The sequence below is a fragment of the Marmota monax genome, unplaced genomic scaffold (genome assembly GCF_021218885.2).
Source record: "Marmota monax isolate L192 unplaced genomic scaffold, Marmota_monax_Labrador192_F-V1.1 WCK01_AAM20220418_F8-fsc00043, whole genome shotgun sequence".
NCBI classification, from domain to species: Eukaryota; Metazoa; Chordata; class Mammalia; order Rodentia; family Sciuridae; genus Marmota; species Marmota monax.
The window spans coordinates 14,052,622-14,078,463 of record NW_026691982.1 but is presented as its reverse complement, the minus strand read 5'-3'; the positions used below and the strand labels follow the sequence as shown (position 1 = coordinate 14,078,463).

The 25,842-nt window shown below is 38.9% G+C and overlaps 1 protein-coding gene across 2 annotated transcripts in view; it reads right to left on the bottom strand.

Annotated features, from left to right (window-relative positions):
• The window catches only part of Atp8a2 (ATPase phospholipid transporting 8A2), a 638,978-nt gene that overhangs the window by 313,452 nt on the left and 299,684 nt on the right, over positions 1-25,842 (bottom strand). For both annotated transcript variants that reach the window (XM_058580786.1, XM_046448077.2), the window contains exon 25: positions 7,711-7,883. In XM_058580786.1, the coding sequence (XP_058436769.1) occupies positions 7,711-7,883 (173 nt within the window). The remainder of the gene's footprint in view (positions 1-7,710; positions 7,884-25,842) is intronic.

Genomic DNA, 25,842 nt, shown 5'->3' with positions numbered 1-25,842 from the left:
GACGTACAGACAGGAAAATGGAAAACATAATTTTCTCTGGGACCAATTAATGTATGAACTACTTTGCATCCTCTCAATCAGAAAGGTGTCCGCGTTGTCAGGAGAAGGGGTTTTTTGTTTGTTTGTTTGTTTTTTCCTAATGAAAGTTAACACAACACTTTCTTGTATTAATGAAACACATTCTGAACTACTTCACAGGAAAGAGAAGAAAAAGCACTTTAAGTACAAATACCATCACAAGGCAAGACCTGGGGGCATAAATATTCATGACATAGTCCACATGTTTAATTAAGCTCTGTGCTTGACTTTTAAAAAAATTTTTTTTCTGGTTTGTTTTACTTGTAGGAAAGATGCCAAATATTATGAGCTTCTGCTTCAGAGTTTTGGACCACAGTTTGGCCTCATATCACCCTGTTTCATTTGGCAAGCAGGATTGTCAAGAATGACAAGCACCAATGAATTAATCATTCATGAATTCAGGGAGGGGGGAAAAAACACAAGAAAAAAACCTGAAAAGTGACGTGTCTGTGAGTTCTTCTGACATCTCACATAGGTCCCAATGTGTTGAGAGCAGCACAGAAGACCAACAGGAACTCAAGCAGACCCTGTTACAGCAATTCTTAGAGTACTTTCAAAGAGGGAAGACCTTTGCTATGGCCAGAGCCCAGTTTGTAACTGAGCTTCTTTCTGTTCAGAGAGACTAATTGACAATCAATTGAAGGGAATTTCTGTCATGTAAATCATGTTTTAGAACCACAGAGAAAAGGGGATCTGCTCTCGAGGAAAAGTGATATAACAACTGTATAAACAACAACAAAAATCTAAGAAATGTATTCCCAATTGCATGCAGGATATTATTATAGATCAAACCTCATTATTAACTGCCCCATGGTAGGTAAGTCTTTTTGTTTTGATTGCTCATAGATTTTTTTAACAGAAAAATATCCTATATTTTCAGACTTATAGAAAATATTTGTCCATAAACTATATCTCTCCTCACCAAATAATTTTATCAGTTCAGGACATAAGCAACAAAAGTTGGCAGGTTAATTTTTTCTATTTCTCACCTGAAAGAATTATATATAGTGATAATACACAACTTTTAGTGCTAGAAGTATGACTCAGTGGTGAAGTACTTGACAAGTATGCATAAGGACCTGAGTTTCATCCCCAGTACCACAAAACCAAACCAAACAAAACCAATAAAACAACCATAACTTTTAGTTAGAGGGTAATCAAAACATCAGAAATTTTTAATAGTTAAAAGTTGATCTGTTGGGTGATTGGAAGAAATTATTTTCTGCAAGAGTTATTTACAATGAAAATAGCTCTTCATTTCTGAAAACGTCACCATCAAAATTACCTCTAATTTCAAAAAGTTTTCTTATTATTGTTCATTTTTTAAACCAGAAATAATTGCTTATAAGTAATTTCCTTTTCCTACTTGAGATTAATACTCCAAAGTGTCAATATATTCTGGCTCCTACAATGGTTCAAATGAGCTACTTTTTTTAATATACTAAAAAAATGTTTAACAAGATAATCTGCATTCTAGAGAAATAGTGGTAAAACCTATAGGTAGAAAATACATTTTTTTAAACTTTTAGAATTTAGAGATTGCTTTCATTCAAGATGTTGCTGGAGAATCATTACATTTGAGAGCACTCATCCTCAACAGAGTAATGAGAAAGACAGTGAAGACCAAAGAAAATTGCCTTAATCATTCAAATAATAGCATTCTTTTTAGAGTCAAGTGAAAAAAAAATCTGTCTGAAAATGAATCCTACCGTAATTGCATTTAATCAACATATGTGCAAATATATGCTAAGCCATAATACAAATAACCCAGGAAAGGCTTACAGCCTCGACAATTTAATAGTGGTCCCTGGAATAAAATGTCAACATAGGAAGCTGGCTTACACTGAAAATGCATGATGCTGAAACATCACAATGAAAGAAACTAAAGTTTTATTTTTTCACGTGTGTGACTGGATCCCTACCAACATGGAGGCCAACCAAAACACACTGTGGTACAATTCTAATTACTTGTCTGAACTCTGTTTTAACATAATTCTGTGTATAATTCATAGGCTGAACAATACCACACATAAAATGCCCAAACTTCTGATTCCTATTATCCATCATGCCTCATCAATATGAAGAGCTAAGATGGGGAAGAGACTAAATCAGAAGAGCCAGTTCTTGTCTACACTAAGTGGTCTAAAGTAGGACAGATGTACAGGGTTTTGGATGCAGACTGCATGAGAGGTTTGAGTTCAGATCATGGGTAGAAGACTGAGCCAGCTATAGGAATGAGACACTGTCAGGGTGTTAACAATGCTGGGCCGTTTTATTCAGGAGGACAATCTGTACTGCTAACTTTGCAAGGGAGGGTGTACTAGACACATATTTTCTGTCATAAAATAGTCTCTCAACTGCTCCCCTTTCTTGGTGAGGCTAACAAGCTACAGCTGGGGCTCAGAGTCCAGCTAAGCTCCTCAAAGAGGGAAGCATGCAGGTATGGAACTGCAGGCCATCTCTCTCCTACTCTAAGTCAAATAACTTCACTTTTCTCAGATGACGAGAGCAAACTCCACTGTACATTTCTATGGTGCTTACCCATGAATCCATTCTTGTTTTATGGAAATCATCAAGTATCTTTGCAAAGACTTACCCACTCTTTATGATTTTTAAAAAAAAAAGTCATTATCCTGAATATCCATCAACCAGAAATAGATTGACTGTTTTCCTACAACATCAGCTTTTAAAAAATATTTTATATTACTACTTGACATAGAAATTGTTTATAACTTTTCAATATGCACATATTGCATATATAACCCCTCTTTCAATAAAATATTTTCACAGGAGGAGGTCTAGATTTTAGCACAAATTCTTAACAGTAAATCACTAGTTTGCAACATTGTGAATGCTGATTTCTTTTTTCTTGTTTATCTGTATTTTCTCCCCCCCTTTTTTTTTGCAAGAGTTATAAATCATTCTTAAGAGTTAAAAAAAATAAACCCAAAAAAGTTTTTTAAAAACATTTCATGAGGCTGTTGCCTTTTTTTCTCAACCATCTTTATTCTTTGGTATCACACTATGTTTTTGCATGTTTATCTTTTAATCTATCCTGAGAGACAGAAGTCTAAACACATCCGAGAAAATAAATGATACCTTCTGAAACCCTTAATTTGCACATGCAGCGGAAGTCCCTGCTGTGGGGTTTTCTTCCCACTCCTTCTCCTGTCCAGGGACATGGAGCCGTAAATCATATCCACTAACAAGGCAGCACTTGGGGGCAAGTACAGAGTCATCTGTACTTGTAGGGCACTGTGGAGGGACCATCACTGACTTTCTTACATGGGGGCCACTGATGATATTTTCATGACCCTTTTCCTGATGAGACAGTCATTTAAGATTTCTGAATATTCTTAAGAGGTCAAAGTCCACCCCTCTAGTAGTCTGTGCTTCAAAACTTATTTCCATTTTGACAAAAATAAAGACTCCAAAGAAAGAGGGAAAATGAGAAAGAGGAAAGAAACTTTTTTTCTTTTTTTTTAACATATTGGGAATGGTTTACACATTTTCTAAATGCCTTCTATCCTTTTAGAGAATGACGAATCCTGTGAGACTTTATGCTGAATATGTCTAAATATTTTCTACAGTCTGAAGAATAGGGTAAAAGCAAAAACTCTAAGATGAAATTGTGAGTATTTATGGGACTGAATGAGCTCACACAGCCAAGTAGGTTCTGACACTGTTCAGATCTAGGATAAATGCTACTTCTTCCATTATGAGCTGAGGACATGGGCAAGATAATAAAATTTAATTTCTGAGGCCTTTGATTCCTCATTTATAGAAACAAAGACAATGCTTATCTTGGATCAACAAATACAAAGAGTGGAATTTCTGGTGTCGATTTAATACAGTCATGCCTACTGATGCTACTGAAAGGTTCTGGCAACGCAAAAGAGAGTGGAACCATCAAGGGGACAATGAACTTCAAAGATTAGTAAAGGTAAGGAGTGGGAAGGTGCAGGTGGGGGGATGATGGCTAATTCTGCTGATAGGTAGGTCTTGAATTTGCGGTGCCCACGGAATGTGGGTATGAAAAAGTCCTAGACTCAGACGGGGCCACAATGGATAAGCAGATTGTAGAAGTCCTTGCTCTCCATCTTGAATGCCAGTCAGAACCAACCAGGTGTGTGTAAAATTCCTAGAGTTCTGATTTAATTGCTCTGGGATAGCATCTGGCAGTCAGTCTTTTTATTTTCATTCAGCCAACATTTCATTTGAACATTTTTTTACTCAACATACTTTTCATTTAAATAGATTAATTATTTTATTCATTATATTTTTATTGAGGTAAAATTCACATAAGATAAAATTAAACATTTTAAAGTATAGAAATTCAATGGCATTTAGCATAATTACAATGCTGTATACCCATCACCTACATCTAATCCTGCCATACCTCATCATTCTCAAAAGGAAACCCTATACCCAATTAAGCAATGATTTCCATTCCTCCCACCCCAAGCCCCCAGCAACTACAAACCTGCTCTCTGGTTCTATGAATTTGCCTATTCTGAATATTTCATATAATGGAATCATACAATATGTGGTCTTTGTGTGTATGTGTTTGTATGTATTTGTATGTGTGCATGCATGTGCATGTGAGACAGACTGGCTTCTTTCACTAAGCATGCTTTTGTGGTTTACCCATACTGTAGTATGTATCACTACTTCGATTCTTTTTATAATAATATTCCATTGCATGGATATACCATTTTTGTTTATCCATTCATGAAATCATGGACATCTGGGTTGTTCCCAATTTGGGGGTATTGTAAACAAAGTTGCTACTATGAATATGCACATACAAGTATTTATTTAAGGGCCTATTTTTAATTAGTTGGAGTGTATACCTAGGAATGAAATTGTTTGATCATAAGGTACTCTTATGTTTAACTTTTTTTTTTTTAATATTTATTTATTATTTTTTTTTTTTTAGTTTTCGGCGGACACAACATCTTTATTTGTATGTGGTGCTGAGGATCGAACCCGGGCTGCACGCATGCCAGGCGAACACTCTACCGCTTGAGCCACATCCCCAGCCCTTATGTTTAACTTTTTGAGGACAATGTTTTTTTATAAGGTTCTCCAGATGATTCTATATAAAGCCGGTATTGAGAATCATTAATGTGTAAGGCAGATAATGTCATAAGAACAGATAGAATGCACATATGGAGCAGGAAAAGGAGAGGATCAGAGGCTGCCAGAAAAAGAGGTTGTAAAGAAGACAGATAAAAAGGGAGAAGAGAGGTGTCACAGAAAGAGGAGAAACTCCCTGGAGGGAAGAACCACCAATAGCAAAAGCCAAAAGGAACCGAAAGAGTCTATTGCATATGGCAAGATGGAAAGATGGAGCATGCTAGCCTCACTGAGGGTCAGACTTTAAGAGACAAGGGTGTACATGAGATTCAAAGAAGGCCAATACCATAATCTCTAATTCATTATTTGCACTTAAGGGAAAAGACCAGATCTTGCCTATTCTTCTATGACATTCAGAATGTGCAACACAAATATCAAGTTCACAATCAAAATCCTCTTTGACTGACCAGTTTACCCTTCAACAAATATTGGGTAACATTGCTGTCTTATACAGTGGTAACTGTATAAGATTACTGATCAGTAACTACCCCACTGACTGTATTATGACTTTTATAGGATTTTATCTACATGGAAAATATTTAAGTTCTGAAATATATAGTTAGCAAAAATGTTTGATTCAAATTTCAGTAAACTACTTAACAGAATCTTGCATTGGTCCCTTTTCTACTGATTAAAGTATCGTTTTAGTTTAAAGGTATGTACCCATTTTTGTATAACATTCACCAATCTCTGAATCAATATTTTTAAATTTGTTCTAATTAGCTATACATGACAATAGAATACACTTTGACATATCATATATAAAGGGAGTGTAACTTCTCATTCTTCTGGTTGTATATGATGTAGAATCACACCAGTCATGTAGTCATATATGTACACAAGGTAATAATGTCTGATTCATTCTACTATCCTTCTACCTCCATATCCCCTCCCCTTCCTTCATTCCCTTCCGCCTAATCCAAAGTGACTATTTAAGAGAATGTGTAATTATTTTACAGAAGAGCTCTTTTCTGAAAAAATAACATTTTTTCCTTCTGTAATTAGAGAAAGGGGTAACTCCTACATGGCTACATTTTAAAGACAGGGAGAATTAAGACTGACCTCATGTTTGAAGTGACATATTAAAATTAGCTTAGGTTTAACTTCTTGATGAATGTGTACTCATGAAATATATAAGTGCTTTCTTTAAGGCTTTTTTTTTTTAAATCTGAAGTGTGAGATCAGCCAATAAATATCTCAACAGCAGGAAAGTAGTGCACCATCCTGGATTCTCCTCCTTTTCAATTAAGGCTTCTATTTTGTAGACTGTCACAGTATTTAATTTGAAATTTCCCCTTTCTGTGCCAATTGCAGTTTGAACTCCTTCCTGCAATACCCTTAAGCATACAGCCGTATGGGACACACAAAGGACCGTGAAAACAGCTAAAGCAAGAAGGGGAAAAAGATGTTTTTCTTTAGTATCAAGCACCTGGCAAAAAAAGAGCATGTTCCCGTAAAGCCTTAAGGCTTTCCTGGCTCTCCCCTGAGAATCCAAACGGACGGCATTCTGGTTTCCCTTTAAAAAAACTTTATAAGGTTTTAGCGTGTTTGCCTTCAAGTCACAGGTCAGCAGACTTTTCCATGCTGTTTCTCGCTGTTTCTGGTGCTGCTGCTCATTTCTAGCCACTGACAAGCCGCTCCCTTACCAACATGGCGGTTGGCAGGCAGACGTGACCCACTTACCTGGACTTGTGACTCTAGGGTCAGCACAGTAACAACCTCCAGTGTTGAGGAATTCATAGAAATCAGGTGCCTGCCCCTGCCAGCAACTTCATGCCATAGACACAAAGGGAAAACCAAGGAAAAAAAAGTTTCCCATCACCTCTCTCTACCCTTCTTGCCATCTGCATGTCCTTGGCCTTTGGTGGTCATTCATCTTTCTAGGAGTTTATTTTCTTTATAATTCTGGCTTTCAAACCTCTATCAGAATTGGATCTCCACACAGCCAGTAGTCATGGAACGTAACAATGTCCCCCCTAAAAAGCCTTCCCAGACTCCACGAAGGACCAATAAAGACCAGAGTTGAATCTTAACACAAAAATTGGTATCATATGAACCCAACCAGAGTTCTTCATTGACCAAAAAAATACTTACTGAATATTAGGAAAAAGGCATCAAAGCCCCACAAGCCTTGGGAGTTAAGTTCACACATTCAGAACAAGGAGCCAACTAGGTGGGACCCTGGTAACTTCTCATGCTGGCTTGAGGCAGATGTTTTCAATATTTCCCCTTATTGTGAATAGGATCTAAACCTCTGATTCTTCTTTTGTCTTCTCAGAAGGCAATAAAGAAAACAAAAACATAAAAGACACTAACTGCCTTCTGCAAAACCTGTGAACCAACAATTAAAGATAATCTTGTATTTTTGTTTTGCTTATTTTTTTATATATATAAAACTTGACACCTAGAACTCCCTTGCACCAATTTATTTTACAGACACACAGAATGCAGGCATGTCAGGACATAAACTAGACACAGCCTGCAAATTCCCACCTGCAGCATATGACCGCTTTACAAGACAGCGCCAAATCGAGGAAGCTTCTCCGGACTTCGAAGGAGAGGGCATACTTGAGGGTATGGCCATCGATGATTAGAGCCACATCATTTTCCTTGCCCAGCAAATCTCCAAGGTCTGTGCAATGTTGGGTGATGGCTGCCCGAGTGGCCTGAAAGAAGAATGGAGGGGATTATTGTTACTGTGCATTTAGCATTGGCAAAACAGAATTCAAAGGCAATGACCTTGAAATGAGAACATGCCCGTTCTAATGTAAAATATAGAAACAGTTCAGAAATCCTAATATTAAAATTTGTTGGAATGCTCTCTAGGGATGAGCAAAAACTTGCTCATAGTGAGACCCATTTGATATTTACAGTAATCCACTCTACTTGGGGTCTACAGCTGATCTAGGGATCCAAACTCTTCTCCACTGGAATTTTAATTACTAAAGATTTAAGGACTGCCTTTCTCTCTTTATACTACACACATGTTATCTTTGGTGCCTCTAGAATACGAAACTATATGAACAAACATGTTTTTAGGGAAAAAGATAGCATTATTAGAACTCAAATGGCAAATGCTATAACATTAAACTGCCAAAACCTAACAAAATATTACTACCAGCCAAAATAAGCACCCTGGTGTGGTGCTTCTTGTCACATGGAATTAAAGCATAGAAACATTATTAATATTGGGAAAAAAAGACATTCTGATCATCCCAAGGAATATGTAACTATGAATAGGATAGCTGCCTCAAATATTAAAAATGCAGTTTGAAGTTTATTAAAGTACAAAAGTCTGGTGAAATTATTGTCTAAACAATGGTCTTTTGGTTATTAAGTTACATTTACATGCAATTTATCAAATAATGACATGCATTATGATCTTAAAGAAATATGTTTAACAAACAGGAATCTTGCTCCCTCCAGTTCAGTTGAGGATCAGCTGCTATTGCCAAGAGAGAAACGGTTTCCATTGTCTTAATGTTCATTCTCCCCAAAAGACTTTTTTTTTTTGTACCAGGGATTGAACTCAGGGCACTCAACCTCTAAGCCATAACCCCAGCCCTATTTTGCATTTTATTCAGAGATAGGGTCTCACTGAGTTGCCTAGCACCTCACCGTTGCTGAGGCTGGCTTTGAACTCACCATCCTCCTGTCTCAGTCACTGGGATTACAGGCATGAGCCTCTGTACTTGGCCAAAAGAAAGATGCATTTTGGAAGGACATTTTCTAGAGCCCTGCATTGCACCCATGCAGCCTGAGATCTAGTCCCAACCTTCCACTTAGTACTTCTGTGGCCTTGGGTGGGGGCAAGATACTTAACCTCTTTAAACTGCAACTTTCTCATGCATAAAATGGGGTTAAGAACACATTATGGCACTTTTGATATGAATAAATGAGCTAATCAGTGATAATTACCTGGAATTGGACTTGGTATATAGTATACACTTAATAAAACCCATTTTCTCCTTAATATTTATTCATTAAGAATTTCCTATATTAAGTAAAACATACATATTCTATTTCCAACAGTGAATAAATACAATCATTGATAATGCTTCATTAATGATGTAATTATAGACAAATAATAAACAGAATAATGCACCATGAGGTAAAAGTTATACTTTTATTAAAAATGAAGATAAAACTGTATATTTGCATTGATAATTATGCATTTCTGATCTCAGTAAGCATCATGTAAATGTCTATATTCTCTTAATCCATGAAAATAGCCTGTTCTTTACAATTTTTGCAGGGAGAAGAAAATTCCTTCCATTTAGGAAAATCCCAGTTTGACACCTAGGTGTGTTCACTGGGGAACTTGGACAGGTCTGGGCAGTGCTGCCAGGGGTCCATGCATGGAGGACTGAAAAATCTCCTGAGAAATATGTCACCAAAGGAATGAAATTCAGTAGGCAGATTTGTCACCCTGTAGGCAAGCAGATCCCAGGGCAGCCCAGTGCTTTTTGCTTCTCTGGCCATCCCCATGGACCTATACCTGAATCCAAACAGGGAAGTCAAGGAACAGACCATTGCCCTCAGCTCGCTCTTGCACACGTGCTCTCTCTCGCTCTAGCTCTCTTTCTCCCTCTCCCCCTCCCTCTTATTTTAGAGACTGCATGAGCAGAGACATACAGAGTCATATTAGAAAGTCACCTTTTATGCTTGGGGTTACTGCTGGAGCACACTTGAGGACACAGTGGACACCAGTAGCCTTCCTTCCTTGGCTATAGGAGTGGGGAAGCCCCAGCTGTGAACCACTGGCCCCTCACCCATATGAGTGAATGGGGATAGAACAGTAGGCATCACCAGAACAAGTCTGAGTGCTGGGAAGATGACTGTCAGAGATAGGGTGCTATAGCTCGGATGTGTTCTCAAAGTTCACGGGCTGTGACTTCATCCCTCACAAATGGACTATCATCATAATTGTGAGAGTGAGCTTGTTATAAAAGTTAGTCTAGCCCTTTCCTGCACACGTGTGTGCTCCCTCTCTGTCTCTCTGTCTCTCTATCTAATTCTCTCACCTTCTTTTGCCTTTCTGCCATGGCATGACACAACAAGAAAGCACTCATTAGATGTGGTCCCTCAGTCTTGGTCTTCTCAGCTTCCAGAACCACTCATCAAATAAACCTCACTGTTTGTAACTTACCTGGTCTGTGGTCTTCTGTTAACAGTAATACAAAACAGAAAAAGACATGGTAACTGAGAAAGCTATGTTCCTGAGAGGTGTACAACCCACCACTCAAATGTGTAGGGGAAGGAACTGAAAGAGAGCTGGAACTTGAGTGGGGTGAAGGGACAGACACAGAGAAACCCACCCAGCCACTTTTCCTGAAAGCCTTTACCATCTCACAACCAGCCACAGCCAGGAAACCACGGGTCCTACACCAAGGTGTGATATTTTCAGGTTGAACCACAAAAAGTGCACTCTAGTCCCCCTGAAATCCCTATATCAAATCCCCAATTCCCAATGAGATGATTTTAGGAGGAGGGGTCATGAGGAGGTGGTTAGGTCATAAGGGTGGAGCCCTCATGCTGGGATTATGGTGTCTTCTTCTCTCCCCAACCAAGACACAGCAAGAAGACAGTCATCTGCAAAAAGTGACCTCACCTTGATCTTGACTTCCAAGCCCTCAGAATCATGAAGAATAAATTTCCATCAGTTAAGCGTCCCTGGAAATTTCACTGTAATAGCTAGAGCTCAGAAAAAAAAAAGTCAAGCTCTTGAGCCCACTGGTAATGCAGCACTATTTTTGTTATCATGGGTACATAGAAAGGACACAAGTTGGGATCACAGCAATGGGAGGATACACAGTCAGTGTGATAGTAGTGTTTACTGTCTGGACTGAGCCTTCTAGAACAATATGGTAAGTGCCATTATAGACATATACATAAAGTCACTGTCTTAGTTCCTTTTGTGCTGCTGTCACAGATTACCTTAGACTGGGAAATTTATAAAGAACATAGTACATGGCTGTGGAGGCTGGAATGTTCAAGATCAGGGGGCCACAACTGATGAGGATCTTCTTGATGGATTACCCCATGGCAGAAGGCCAAAGAGAGAGCAGGAGATCAAATGTGGAGCCCCAAGTTCTTTTATAATTGGATCAATGTGTGGAGCCCTCATAACCTAATCACCTCTCATTAGGCTTCACCCCCTGAGACTGTTGCATTAAGGACTAAGTTACCAACACACGGAACTTTAGGACACGTCCAAACCATCACAGCCACAAATGCAGTGAGGACAGAAGGTCAGGACAAGGTCTCCTGGTGCTGGGATCCATGTTAGAGTGAATGATCCCTCTGACCTCCTGGCTGAGTTGAATCACAAAGTGTAGATAACATAGCAGCCACCCTCTCCACTTGCAAATAGAAAGTCAAACTTTACTAAGTTATGCTAGAGTAATAAAAAAAATTGACATTTACATTCTGTTGAGCAGTGATTTCCTCACACAGTACACTAATAGTTTTCTCAGGCAAACAATTAATAAGCAGTCACATGCTAATTCAATTAAGTAGTTGCATGAGTCAAACCTATTTTAATCACCAACCAGGATATAGTTACTGGAGTAGCTACTAAGCTCCAGTGAAGATAAAAAATAAATACCAAGCATGCAGGTCTCATGTAGTCTACTCTTAAAAATCTAACAGAACAATCAATGTGACAAACACACAAAAATAAGGATGAAATAAAGCAAACATAATAATCTCCTATCTATCATCACCATTAGACCCTAGCCTGCTTTGGCTCATTTTTGTGGTTGGCTAGAATTACACTAAATTGTAAATTCGATGAAGGCAGAAACTCCCTTTGTCTGAATAAATGGACCAGCGAGTGAGAGGCCAGGAGGAAAGGGGGCAAGTGCTGGGGAGTGATGTTGGCCATATTATATTGCTATACTATGTGCATGTGCAAAAATTAACAACAAATTCCACCATATGTACAACTACAACACACCAATACAAAATACAGAGACAGAGAGAATATTTAAAAAAGAAGAAGAAAAAGAAAAGTCCTTTTGCCAACCTCTAATCATGTTAACCCACGGCAGGTGCTCAATAAATGTGTTGAACTTGCACATGAATTGATGTGTCTAAGTCTTGATTCTAAATATTGCCATGTAATATCTAGGAAAAATCATTTATGGGTCCTGAGGGCATCTTTTGACTTCCTTATGAACTACTTCACCTTCCTGGCATTTACTGCATTACATTTTCCTTAAATGACTGATCAGTCTCACTTCTTACTCCTCATCTCTTGGCCTTTTTGCCCTCAACTTCCTCTACTCCTAACTTACTTTTCATCCTGTTCTGTCTTCGCTTCAACTGCTCAGAATCCCACTTTTACTTCAGAGACTGAAAACCTTTCCTAGCACTGAAGCCTCTGCAGATCTCTCCTCCCAACTCCACCCTTGACTTGTCTCCAGCCTCTACTTTGGTTTTAATTCCTACACTTTCCATGCCCACTCAGCAATAATCTTTGATCAAACCCAGACTAGCCAGGTTCACCACACACGTGTGGAGGAATATAGGTCCCTTCTGTGCAGTTCTCCAGCAAGCCAATGGAAGGTATTACTATCACAAACAGTTCCTTATTCTCAAATGGACTATGATTCAAAAGTCTATTTGTAAGGTAGTTATTGGGCACTTAGAATCCATTTTCCCAGAGGAACGATGTTACAAATTGTGGTTGGATCTCCGGGCCTGTTAATGCCTATTTAGACCAGTTGCTAAAAGTTATACTGCAGTCTCTTATTTTAATAAAAAACCAATTACTGAAAGTTACAATGGACTTAGCTGTTATGAGGGGAATAGGGAGTTGGGGCTGGGGGTTTCATTCCCAGAAAGATAAGAAACATTCCAACATTTTTAATTTGAATTTGGCTTCTAGGTGTTAATATTAAACTATATATTTCCAGCTGTTCATTCATGTTCTACAATTTCATTTTCCTTTGCAATTAAAAACACACACAATTTAGTGCCAATGTGAGTGAATGCAACCTATGACTGTCTCCTTAACTATGCTGAGCAAAGTCTACTTTTTCCTAGTTGGGTTCTACAGTAAACCTTGTATTTTTAATCATGAGGTCAGTGCTGGCCTTTGCATCTCCCATGTTTGAAATAAAATTATACAAACAGCATAAACAGAAGAGATGAACACTTCTGGATGCATTTCTAATAATTTGCAGAAGGCAGGAGTTTTCTTCAAAATCAAACAGTTCTAGCAACACCGAAATCTGTCAAGGCAGGTGCCCTTACTGTCTGTGAGCTAAGCAGTGCCTTAAGGGATTTCTTAGAAGCCAGGGTAGCAGCAGCTGCGTCAGCCCTCACTTTGATGTTCTGCAAATTCCAAGGGGCTATGAGCTGACCATGCCAAAAGCCAGGCTGGTTCAAGTTTCATTAGCAGTACTTCAACCAAACCAGGCTTAGCCTTCAAGTTCAGGAGCAGATACCCTGCTCCTGAATTAACCTTGTACAAATGAGTATCTAATGACTGCCTGTCCTCTAGACCACAGGTTCGGTTTTAGTGTTTCTTCCCCATCCCCCATTCTACCCATCTATTACTCCTGTGCTTTGGTGACTGTCCCTTGCATCTTTTCTCTCAATGGCCCTCCTCCCATTCTTCAGATAATTCCCATTGCCCAGTTTCTCATACCTCAGATAACTGCATGCATCATATTCCTGCCACTTTTTCTTTCTCTTTGATGATCATTTTCACTTCTAGTATCATCATACCAACTTCTTGATAGCATTAATATTGTCTATGCCATTCCATTTTGGGGACTTAAATGAGTGCAATGTAAGTTTGTAAAACTTAACCCAAAACCCTTACAGAGCAAACTCCTTGTCAGCTATCAGGCTGCCAAAACTGACCTCAAAGGAATTGCACATGGCCTCTACAGGAGTGGCTGGTAGCAGGCAAAGCTGGTACCCTCATGCTAGGGTGTTTACTTTCCTCCAATCCATGAGAATTCTTCATTTCATGTGTATGCTTTCTTTTATTTTTATTTTTTGATATACATGACAGTAGAGTGTATTTTAGCCATCTTGGAAGGTGTGGAGGGTTAGAGTCAATGGCTTTAATATGCATTTTCTAAATGACTAATAGTGTTGAACATTTTTTCAGGTTTCCATTTTAATGTACAAAATTGTATATTGTACATGGTGTTTTGAAATACATATGTATATTATACATATACATATAGTTATACATACCTATAATGTATATTATAGAATGTATACATCAAGCTAATTTAATTACCACATGTATTACAGAACTTCTTTTAATGTGTTCTGAATTAAGTGAATTTCTACTTGCTAGGATTTCAATTAAGAAACCATTTAAGTGGTACACTGGGGACAATTTTAGTTTTGTGGGGGAAATTAACAATTGTACACATGAACAGGGTGATTGGGATACCTCATTTTTTAGTTTCTTCTTTTTTACATCTCAAATCTCCAAAAGAGCCACATTTTCCTAAAGAGGCATCCCAGACAGTATGAGAGGATAGATTCAGGAAGTGGCTGCTAACGAGCAAGCATCACTGTTTACTCGCTTGTACTTCACAGACTAGAGAGTTTGAAAACTATCAATCACCACAATTTATTGAAAGAAATTGTGATTGGCAGTTTTGACAGAGCTCAAATTATTGAGGTTAAAAAAATCCTAAAAATGTACCTCTTTTTACTTCTCAAAAGTTGTCAAATAACAAACCTAATGTGTTTAATTTATTTTCTTCCTCAAAACTACATTTTTATTTTAGTACTAGGAATCCTTTCACAGGCTAAACAAACATATTCTTGAACAGCAATGTATATTAAGACCTCAAAAATAATTTACATGCTTTAAGAAGCCTTTACTATTTGAATCTCAACTATGGGTCCTTTTTGAAACATTTCAAAATGTGGAATTCTTCTTAGAGAAATCTTTTTGTGTAAGAAAATGATTTCTCAGTGTCCCTCCCTCAGAAGGAATGTGAAATCAGCACTTGTGATCCATCACTCAGCTACACATAAATGACCTCCCTAACTTCATGGAACAGTTGCTTGTCACACGTTTGCCCAGACAGGGTTTGGAAGTCACTGTATACTTTGGGGATACAATGAATCACTACTTCATTTAGTATCGTCATATTTACGAGGAATAATTTTACTGTGAACTTAAGCCTAATTACTTAATTTCCTAACCTTTTAGGATTAAAAATTTTTAACTCAACATGTCAATGATGCAGTCACTGCACTATTTCTAAAGCCTCCTTGATTCTTAGAGGAATTTTCAAGGGCTCAAAGGAAACACAATAGGGATTGAATTTATTAATTAAAAGAGAAACTACTGCCAAGATTAATTTCTAGACAACTACAGTTTGCAGGGTGCTTTTAATGAAGTAGGTGATTAAGTAGGTCAGGTAAACTTTAATAAAGCATTACTAATCTCATTAAGATCTACATTTGGCTCACAAGGACAAATGTTAATATCTTCCATGTCATCACAAGCAGCACATCATAAGGTCCACAGTCATTTCAATGCTCAACACCCTTTTCTGCTTTACAATGAACCAGTTTCTTAGAAAACATGCTAACTTTTTGATGCTATCAAAGAAAATGAAATGGGTACCTTAACATAATTATTTAATTTCCTAACCCTTGGGGATTAAAACATTTTTTTAATATTTCAAAGATAGAGCCAGTGCATTCACTACTCCTAAAGGCTCCTCAGCTCCTAGAGGAATTATAATGTGCCCCAATTGCATTTAGCCTTCTGCAAAGAGCAAACGAAATGGTTACAAAAAAATTCTGAAAGCAAAATGGTGAATGAAGATCATTAAAGTTTTCCAAATGCACGTGTGGCAGGTGCAGGCTGTGCAATCAGGCAGAGAAGGGACAGATGAAAGCCACATGGAGAACGTGGGAGCAAAGGCTCACATTTGGTATCTACTGAGGCCGAGGCACAGGACAAAAAGGGCTGTGGATAGGCTGCCACCCACAGGCTTCCAGGCTGCAGCCCAGTTGATATGGGCCCAGTGCTAGGCAGCACCTGCTAATGGTACCTCCTCAGTGTTTCTTGAACCTGCAGGAGCTGGGGTACAGAGAACAAATTATTATTACCACAAATTATTATTATATAATAATTTAATAATTATTAAATTATTATGTGAGAACAAAGAACAACTGGACACAAATCCTTGGCTATGTTAGGAAAATACCTCATGTTTATGTGGTCACCACATTTAAAATTGGAAACAAAGTCACCCTATTGTATTCTCAGGGAATTAGATCAGGGTCCCTCTCCCCGATTCCCCACAGATGCCCATGTTCCTGGTATAGAATGGAGTACTATTCACACAAAACCTATGCACATCCCCCTGTATACTTTAAATCATCTCCAGATGATTTATAACAGCTAATACAATATAAATGCTATGGGAACACTTGCTATATTGTATTGTTTAGGGAATAATGACAAGAAAAAAAAGTCTGTACATGTTCAGTACAGACACAATTTTTTCCCCAAATATTTTCAATCCATAGTTTGCTGAAACCACAAATGTGGATCCTGCAGACACAGGGAGATGACTGCACTTTTCAAATAAGTTTCCTAATGGTAAAGGCAGTAGCATAACTTGTTATATATAAACTATTTGAATTTTTTTTTAAAAAAATATAAAAAAATAAATAAACAAAAGGTATAGAAAAAGTCCCATCTCTCCAGGAGACCCTGGCACTGAAGACAAAGTGAAGACAGAGTCCCCCAGACAGAGATTCCTGGCCAGAGGCTCCCCTGGTTGTGCAGAAGCAATAACTAACCAGGGGAGGTGAGGACAGGCTTTGGGGCAGGCTGGAACACTTCACATTCTTTTCTCCACACAGACTGGCAAGGAATTAAGATCATGGAGATGGAAGTTTACACTATAAAGCAAGGAGGAAAAAATCCTAGAATTAATCTTTAGCCAGTAAGGGCCTATTATGTGCACAAAATGTTAGGGCCTGGAGAGCCCCAGGGATAAAGAATGACATAGACCTAGAGGTACAGAAGAGCCGGAAATCACTGCATGTCTGGCATGGTCAGGCAGCAAATATCTGAGGTCTGTAAGGAGATGGAATCACAGGCTGGAGGTAGGAAGGTGCCAGAGGGTGGGGATCCTGGCAGGCCAGGGTGAAACATGTGGATTCATCCCAGAGCCTACAGGGGACCTGCAAAGATATATATTATACACACACAATATATATATACAATATATATATACACACACAATATATATATATATATATATATATATATATATATATATACACACACACACAATTATATATATATATACACAATATATATATACACACAATATATATATACACACAATATATATATACACACAATATATATATACACAATATATATATATATATATATATATATATATATATATATATTATACTAAGATTTTCATTTGCAGATGTCCAACTCACAATGCAGAAGACAGAGTGAAATAAGACCACAGATCAGTTGAAAACACTTCTGATGCTGACAGTTGTAGTAAGAGACAAAACCCAGAAAACATATTTAAGAAAACAAATAAACAGTGTTGGGGCAATGGTCAGAGGACAAGGGAGGAAATGGGATAAGTAGTAAACACCTGGCCAGGTGGATAAAGGAAGCCAATTACTAGAAAAGGAACACAGGAGGACCGGAGGAGAGCTGGGGAGTAGGTGATTGGGATCAGAGGATGCTGAATTTCAACTTGGTGGCAAACTCTGTCCTAGCAAGATGGTGGAAGCCCAATGGAAGGGTGGGGGTTGGGAAGGCCTGGAGCCTGGGGCTGCTCTCTAGGGACACTGCTATTCGACCTCCACACCCATGGTCAACATTTGTAAATTCCAACTAAATATCCAGCAGCTGTCACTTTGTGGATTATATAACCTCTTAATCAGTGATGGCTGAAGAAAAGAAAAAGAAACCATTTCCGGCTGTTTCCTTACCACTCCCCCTAGGTGAAAAAAGCAAACAAACAAATCACCCAGCAAATAGCGCAAGCTGAAAAAAACGCTTGCCAGCCCTTATTTGGGGAGAATCTGCTGCTTCCTGAACTCCTGACCATTGGCAGAGCAACTGCTCCAGCAGCCATGGGTCACATGCTGTCCTCTGCTTGGGCCTCTCCTTCTGTGTCTGTGTTGTAACAATGGCCTTCTATTGAAATTTTGAAAAGTATTTGAGACGTCATCTTGGGAGTCCACTTATATAGTCAGTAAATGGTTATGGAATGCTGATAATGGGAACACAAGCAGTTCATGTTTATGTGGTCACAACATTTAAAATTAGAAATAAAGTCATCTCATTGTATACTCAGGGGATTAGATCAGGGTCCCCTCCCCAATCCCCCACAGATGCCCATGTCCCTGGTATACAAAGGAGTACTATTCACACAGAACCTATGCACATCCACCTGTATCCTTTAAATCATCTCTAGATGATTTATAATATCTAATACAATGTATTAGGGTCCTGATCTCAGGGTCCTGCTCTCAAGGTTAGTGAGGACACAGATCCTATGAAACTAATACAGGACATAATGCCACGAGCGGTAAGTGCCACAGGGGAAACTTAAGTAGGGTTTAGGAAGCAGGAGCCTCCCTGAGGTCAGCTCATTCTGACTCAAGGGCAAAAGTATATGTATGCTGAGGTGCATGAAAGGCACTTTCTGAACATTTCAGTGGCTAGGAAATATAATCCTGCAAATATAGTCATATAAAGGCAGGAGATTCCTCATGAAAACTCTGATAGCCAGCTTCTTTTGAAAAATTACAGTACCTGGGAGTCCTGGGTCCACATGCCTCCAAGGCAATGGTCTGCTCATCTCTAATAAATAGTTGTGTACCCATCTCCCATCTAGCACCTCCTTGATACTGGGACGCCAAGTCTCACTGGCTATTAGGTATGTGTTGCTTGTTCCTCTGTACCTGCTTCTCCAATAAAAGTGGAACACATACTATCAAGGCAGATGTAGATTTGGGTTTAGAGATACAAGTCATTGTATTCCTGCACCTGCTTACCTTGTGAGCACTGTATTTTTAAATCTCTCTTGGAACGAAAGTCATCTAAAAGTCAGGTCTCTCGAGGATTCTACACAGCTTTCCTTCAGGGTTGTCATGGGCTGTTTCCAACACAGGCACAGTGTCAGATTCTTTATTCCACTTAGTGTATGGAAGGCTCAATCTCCAAAATTAAACTAGTAATTTAAATTTTTGTATGTTCTATACAAAAAAAACAAAAAAGGACCACACATGGTGGAGCACACCTGTAATCCTAGCCGCTTGAGAGGGTGAGACAGGATCACAAGTTTGAGGCCAGCCTAGACAACTTAGTGAGACTGTGTCTAAATAAAATAAAAGGGCTGGGGATATAGTTCAGCGGGAGGGCACCACTGAATTTAATCCCCAGTAACGCATGTGCACACACACACACATACATACAATACATATCCATAAGAATAAGGACTTCTTAGGAATAAGCTTTTAAAAATTGCTTTGTGTAGAGAATCCATCTTCTAATATATGTACACACAAACACATATGAACACATTCAAAATACACACACACACACACACTTCCAAATAGCCAGCATTTCTATAAGGAAAAATAAAGTATGAACTCTACTATTTAAAACTGACTAGGATAGCAAATAAATTGAAAGGAATTGTGACTTCTAGAGTCCCTATGAAAACTTCTTTCTTCCTATACATATCTTTGGGTTTCCAAGACTCAGTACTAAAATGCTTGAGAGACCAGAGGAAAAATTATTCTGGGGAAAACATACTTTTCATAAAATATATAAAAATATACTTATCAGCTATCTATATGAAATACATATAGGTGCAAGAGAAAGGAAGAATGACTTTGATATTATTGTTATGAGTACCTGAAAGGTTAGTATTCATCTATCCCTCCAGGTGTTCACATATATACATTCATACATATGCTTGTATGTGTATATATACACAAAAATATATATAAATATATATATTTATACACATAAATATATTATTTTTAAAAAATATATATCCAGGGCTGGGGATATAACTCAGTTGGTAGAGTGTTTGCCTCGCATGCACAAGGCCCTGGGTTTGACCCCCAGCACCACACACAAAAATATGTGTGTGTGTGTGTGTGTGTGTATCTCCAAAATCACCTTTGTAAATCTTAGGAAACAATTTCTCAGGCCCACAAACATTTATAAGGCTGTTACATGTAGGTGATACTCCAAGATCTGGGCTGTAAAGATAGATAAACCTCTGCCCACTCCACCCTGCATCCTCAAGGGTATCACCTTCTACCAGGGACACAAAAATTAAAGCAGGATAAGTGCTATGATAGAGGACTATTTAAAAAGAAGAAGAAGAAGAAGAAGAAGAAGAAGAAGAAGAAGAAGAAGAAGAAGAAGAAGAAGAAGAAGAAGAATGAGAAGGAGAAGGAGAAGGAGAAGGAGAAGGAGAAGGAGAAGGAGAAGAAGAAGAAGAAGAAGAAGAACCATATAAATGAAAGAAAGGAATACTAACAGGGAGGAGTCAGCAGCAGAAGGATACTACCAGCATGACGGAGGTTAGTTTATAACTGAGTCTGCTTTTAAAAGGGAGTAACACAAGGAAAGTGGTGGAGTCATGTGGATGCACAAAAGGGCCTGCCAGCAAAGGAAATGGCTCTCCAACTGCTGCTTGATGATCATGCTTGCCCCACGACACATGTGGAAGCAACACTAGAGCACTGGAAATGTAGGCTGGGGCCACAAGGCAAAGATGCTGGTGTAAGAAATCTGCATTTCTAAATTCTATAAGAAAAAAGTTTCACGGCTCAGTCCAAAGACCTTCCCCTTCTGTGTCTTTACAGATCTCATCTGGTCTGACTTAAATACCATCTATATGTTAAGACTGAGTATAAGCACCATCCCAAATTCCAGCCCCAAACATCCAACCACCTAACCCGCCCTCTGCATAGTTGTGTAATGAGGCATCCCAAGAAACGATGTCTCAGACTGAGCTCCTGGTTCCCTCCCTCTCACCTGCTCTCCCTTACTTGGGACGATTAGGGAACATCAACCATGAGGACATGACAGTGGACACTTTTTTCCCTGTTAATTCAGGACAACTCCATCCTTCCAGGTACTTATGCCAAAAATATTGAGGTCATTCTTCTTCCTTTCTCTCACACCTCATATATTCAATCCACCAGTGAATCATGTCACCTATGTCTTAGAAATGCATCCAGATCCTGACCATATCTCACCAGGACACAGTCACTTGCCTCCCGACCTGGCCCACTACAACACCCTCTTCCTTGATGTCACCTTCTCAGGGAAGCCCTCTCACTGTGTAAAATCACACTCGCCCATGCAAGCTCCTCATTTCCGCCTCCTCCTTTATTTCTCTGGGGGCAGTTACCATGTTCCACCTTCTATATCATTTCCTTATGTCTTCTGCCCACTGCCTGCCCTCCCCACTAGAATATCAGTTCCTGGGGACCAGGGATTTCTTGGCTGACTCTTTAACTGGTGCATCTTCATGGCCCAGCACAGATTTTGGCTATGGAATATATCTGAATCTTTACAAAATGAAAGGATGGCTTAAAGAAGTCAGAAATGGGAAGCTGGGAATCAAGTTGAGAGACTATGCCGACACTCACAGGTCTGGACTAAGGGAAAGGCAGGATTGAAGACTTCACTGGAGCAGAGAGCTCAAGGCGGGTGGCCTGTGAGATGCATGCCCTGTGAGGAGCTATATCAGGGGTTATTGACTTGGAAAATGACTTGACAACCTTCATGGCGACAGAGAAGGCCAGAGTGAGGAGAGGTGAGAGAGAGAGAGCAGGGGAAGTGAAGGCTTGACCAGTTCAGTCTTTGAGCATGTTAACTAAATGAGGCACATTAATGCATACATTAATATATCCTTCTTAGGTATAATTCAAATCCCACTAAACTCTTCCGAGAAAATTTGCAATCTTTAAATTATTCCTAAATTTAATAAGCCCAAAGACCCAGAAGGGCTCAGATTCATGTATTATATATATTACAGGTTTCACACCATGCTCCAGAACAAAAGAAGAGTCACAAATGCCAGAAATATGTGGAAAATGATGATTTGCAAAAGACCAGAGTGTCCCCAGTGTTTCAAACTATGTAAAGAATAAAAAAGAAGTGGCTCTGTTCGCCAGACTTACATTTAATAGGCTCTAAATCCAGCACAGATTTGACCTTTGCTTTAAATAGATTTTCTTGGAGAGGAGGGAAGAAAACACTGATTCATCTGAGACTCCTGAACGACCTACTGTTCACATTACTTGAAATAAAGTCTGCTTTAAATCAGAATTCTTGAGACACCGAAATAAATATACCAAGAGGTTTCTAATTTTGTGCTTTCACCAACTGATTATTTTCATTCATAACAGTGGACGAACTCGATATGGTCTTTCCAGAAAGAAAGGCCTCGCCACAGAGCCCAGCACACGGTGGAATCAATCACATCAGTGCAACTGGTCTCAGACTTCAGCTTGTCTTGAGATCAACACTTTGAACAGAAAAAATAAGAGAAGTATGCAAAAGGGAGATGACTTTTCAAGCTTTCCAAGGCCCATGCTAATTCAGCAATGTTTGGGCAATAAGGGAAACCTAGAAGCAAAAAAAAATGTTTCCACTAAAACTGAAAAAGGTGAACCAGAATCATTCAATATTTGGACTGTTCCCTCAACACATATGAAATATGCAAACTTCCCATTCTGCTGTACTTGGCCATTAAGAGCAATGTCATAGACATTGGGATGACGATACAACACGGTATCCTGGACCTACACCATTTTAGTTTCATCTTTGGAGATTTTTGTTTCCTCTCAAGCATCTTGAGCAGTTCACTGCTCATTTTTATTTTTTTTTTTTTATTTTTTTTTTTAATTTTTTTTATTGGTTGTTCAAAACATTATAAAGCTCTTGACATATCATATTTCATACATTAGATTCCAGTTGGTTATGAACTCCCAATTTTACCCCAAATACAGATTGCAGAATCACATCGGTTAATCATCATAAGACAAGTGGAGAAACAAAATATAAATCAAATAGAAGTCTTGCTTTATTATCTATTTGCTTCTGTTTGGAAAAGAAATATAATAATGTATTTAGGGTACCCTGGAGATAAATGACCTCAGGACACCAGGCAGTCATAAAGGTATGATTGAGACATTAAGGAGTGGTGTGGTCTGTAGCCACTTGAAAAGTGCTTGTCCCACCTAACAATAGTCACAGTGCTCTCCAAGCAAAACGGAATTGCAAGCAAAGTGTGATCTGCTGATGATTAATCTGCCATAAAACCAAGCATGATCAGAGACTTTTCAAAAGAGAGAAAAGGATGGTTCATATAGTATTTTTTCAAAAAGCTAAACAACATTTCAACATGAATTCACAGAAGCCACCATTTATAATTCCATGTCCCTTTCACCTTCCTCCAGGTTAGAGGAAAGCAATGGCACTTTAGGTAAGATGTGAACTCACATCTCCAATCATGTCAACGCTCTAATGCCTAGAATAAAAAACAAATGTGTAGGCTGAAACACTGAATCAACCTACAGATGTTATATACCCACACACATAAAATCCAATAGAAGTCTATTACTTTACTAGTATACTAATAAGCACTTTGAGAAATATGTGTCTAGAAAACTTGCAACCAAGAAGATCAACTGTAGCCCACAGAGACAGAGCTGATGGAGAGACCACATAAGAATCATTCTTCTACAGGCTCAACTAGAGCCTCCCCTTGGATGTTGCCACTGCCACATGCGTAATGTCTCAGGGCAATGTGTTAACACAAACCTCCTTCTAAGCTATTTCCTCCTCTATGTCATTCTATATTCCATCATTAAAATGATGCAATATTGTCACATGACAACTGATTGCTGGATATTACATATATAATATTCAAATTATAATTCTAGCAAATGATTTTTCTGTTTATGGTCTTTCACTATTTATGTCCTATCGAATACAACATTTAGAGGTCCATTTCATACTTACTTGCTCGGTTGGTTTAATGTTTTACATATGTAGAGCTTTCAGCCTTTTGGGGCAAAAGACCACAGAATCTCTCTCTAATTGTACAAGGAATTTCTTCTTGAAAACTTAAAACAAGACGATTAGGTGTAAAAGAAAGTCATAAATAGATGTGAAACCAGCCAGAAGGGAACTGGCTTGTACCAGAGGCCAACTCAGAGCTGCAGGCCCCGGGAGAGTACTACCTCATAGTCCTAAAGTAATTTACCCACCTACTGGGGGGAGAACCCTTTAATGTTCCTGTAAACCAATATGCACATGTGAATCCTCAGGGCAGGCCTAGCAGAACAAGGGCTTTGGGGAAAGACATCCTGCAGCTGAGAACTGGGCTCAACATTCTTCAGGCTGTAACTCAATCATGGGGCTGCAGAAACCCACCAAATGATGGAATTCTGAAGAAAGTGAGTAGAAGGGGCTAAGCAGATAGCCAGCGGTGTAAGAGAAAATCACCCACAATGAGGAAGGTGGAAGAAATTACTCTCACATGAGCTTTAAGGGTGTTCATGAAAGACGAGGAGAACTGTGGCCAATTAAAGCAGCAATACAATGAAGAAAAACAGCAGCCAGAGAGCATGCCAGGCCGCTCTGGTCTCGAAGTCTGGAAGGTGTTGGGGGTCCCTGAGCCAGATGCAGGAAAGGGTCTTATTCCTGATTAGCATCCCTCAAAACTACAAGGTGTTTGCAGAGGAGGCTGGAGGAAGGATTCAGTTAACAAGGGAAATCAAAGAGGAATAGAACCAGGTTGAGAAGACAGCCCTTGGAAATGCAGCATCACTGACCAAAACTCCTTACTTTAAATAAAAAGATGAAGGTATAAAGGACGGTGATCCAATATTTTTTTTAATTTTGCTTTTCTTCAGCTATGGTTGTGCATAAAAATTGATATGCAGTGGGGTTTTTTTGCCTCTACTTGACTCGTTTTTCTTGTACACATCAGCCAAGGATTAGAGTGTTCTTTTTGACCTGGATTATATCCCAACACGCTCAGCGGGAGCGCACCTCTCTATCAGTTACAGGGTAAACCAGACCACATCCAAGGCAGTCAGCCCAAAGTCTCCCTCTGTTCCCAACTATTAAAGGTACATAAGAATGGAGCAACCCAATGGGGTTTCTTTCCTTTTTAACGTCTAAGATCATCGTTTTCACGCCTCTTTGGCAAATAAAGCTTTTGGAGGTATTTTTAAAGAGCTGTCTGCTTTATTTCGGCAGGGGTGGAGGAAGATAGAAAGAGAGGAGCTGAATACTCATATTTAAGAAGGAGGAAACAAAACCTGTCTACAGGTTCATTCTGGCTCTTTCTCTTTTCCAGCAGTAGTGACCCACCATCATGCCATCCCCATAAGCTACATGGAAAGCTGTGTAGGACGGCTCCCTGCTGCACACTTCCCTGTGTGGACTGAACAACGGGGATCACTGGCCTGCACCCTGAACAATCAGGAATGCACAAAGATCATGCTGTCACCCAACATACCTGTCAGCCTCTGCAAGAATGATGAGTCCACAAAGATTTAATTTGTTACTCCTATGGGAACATTCTAAAA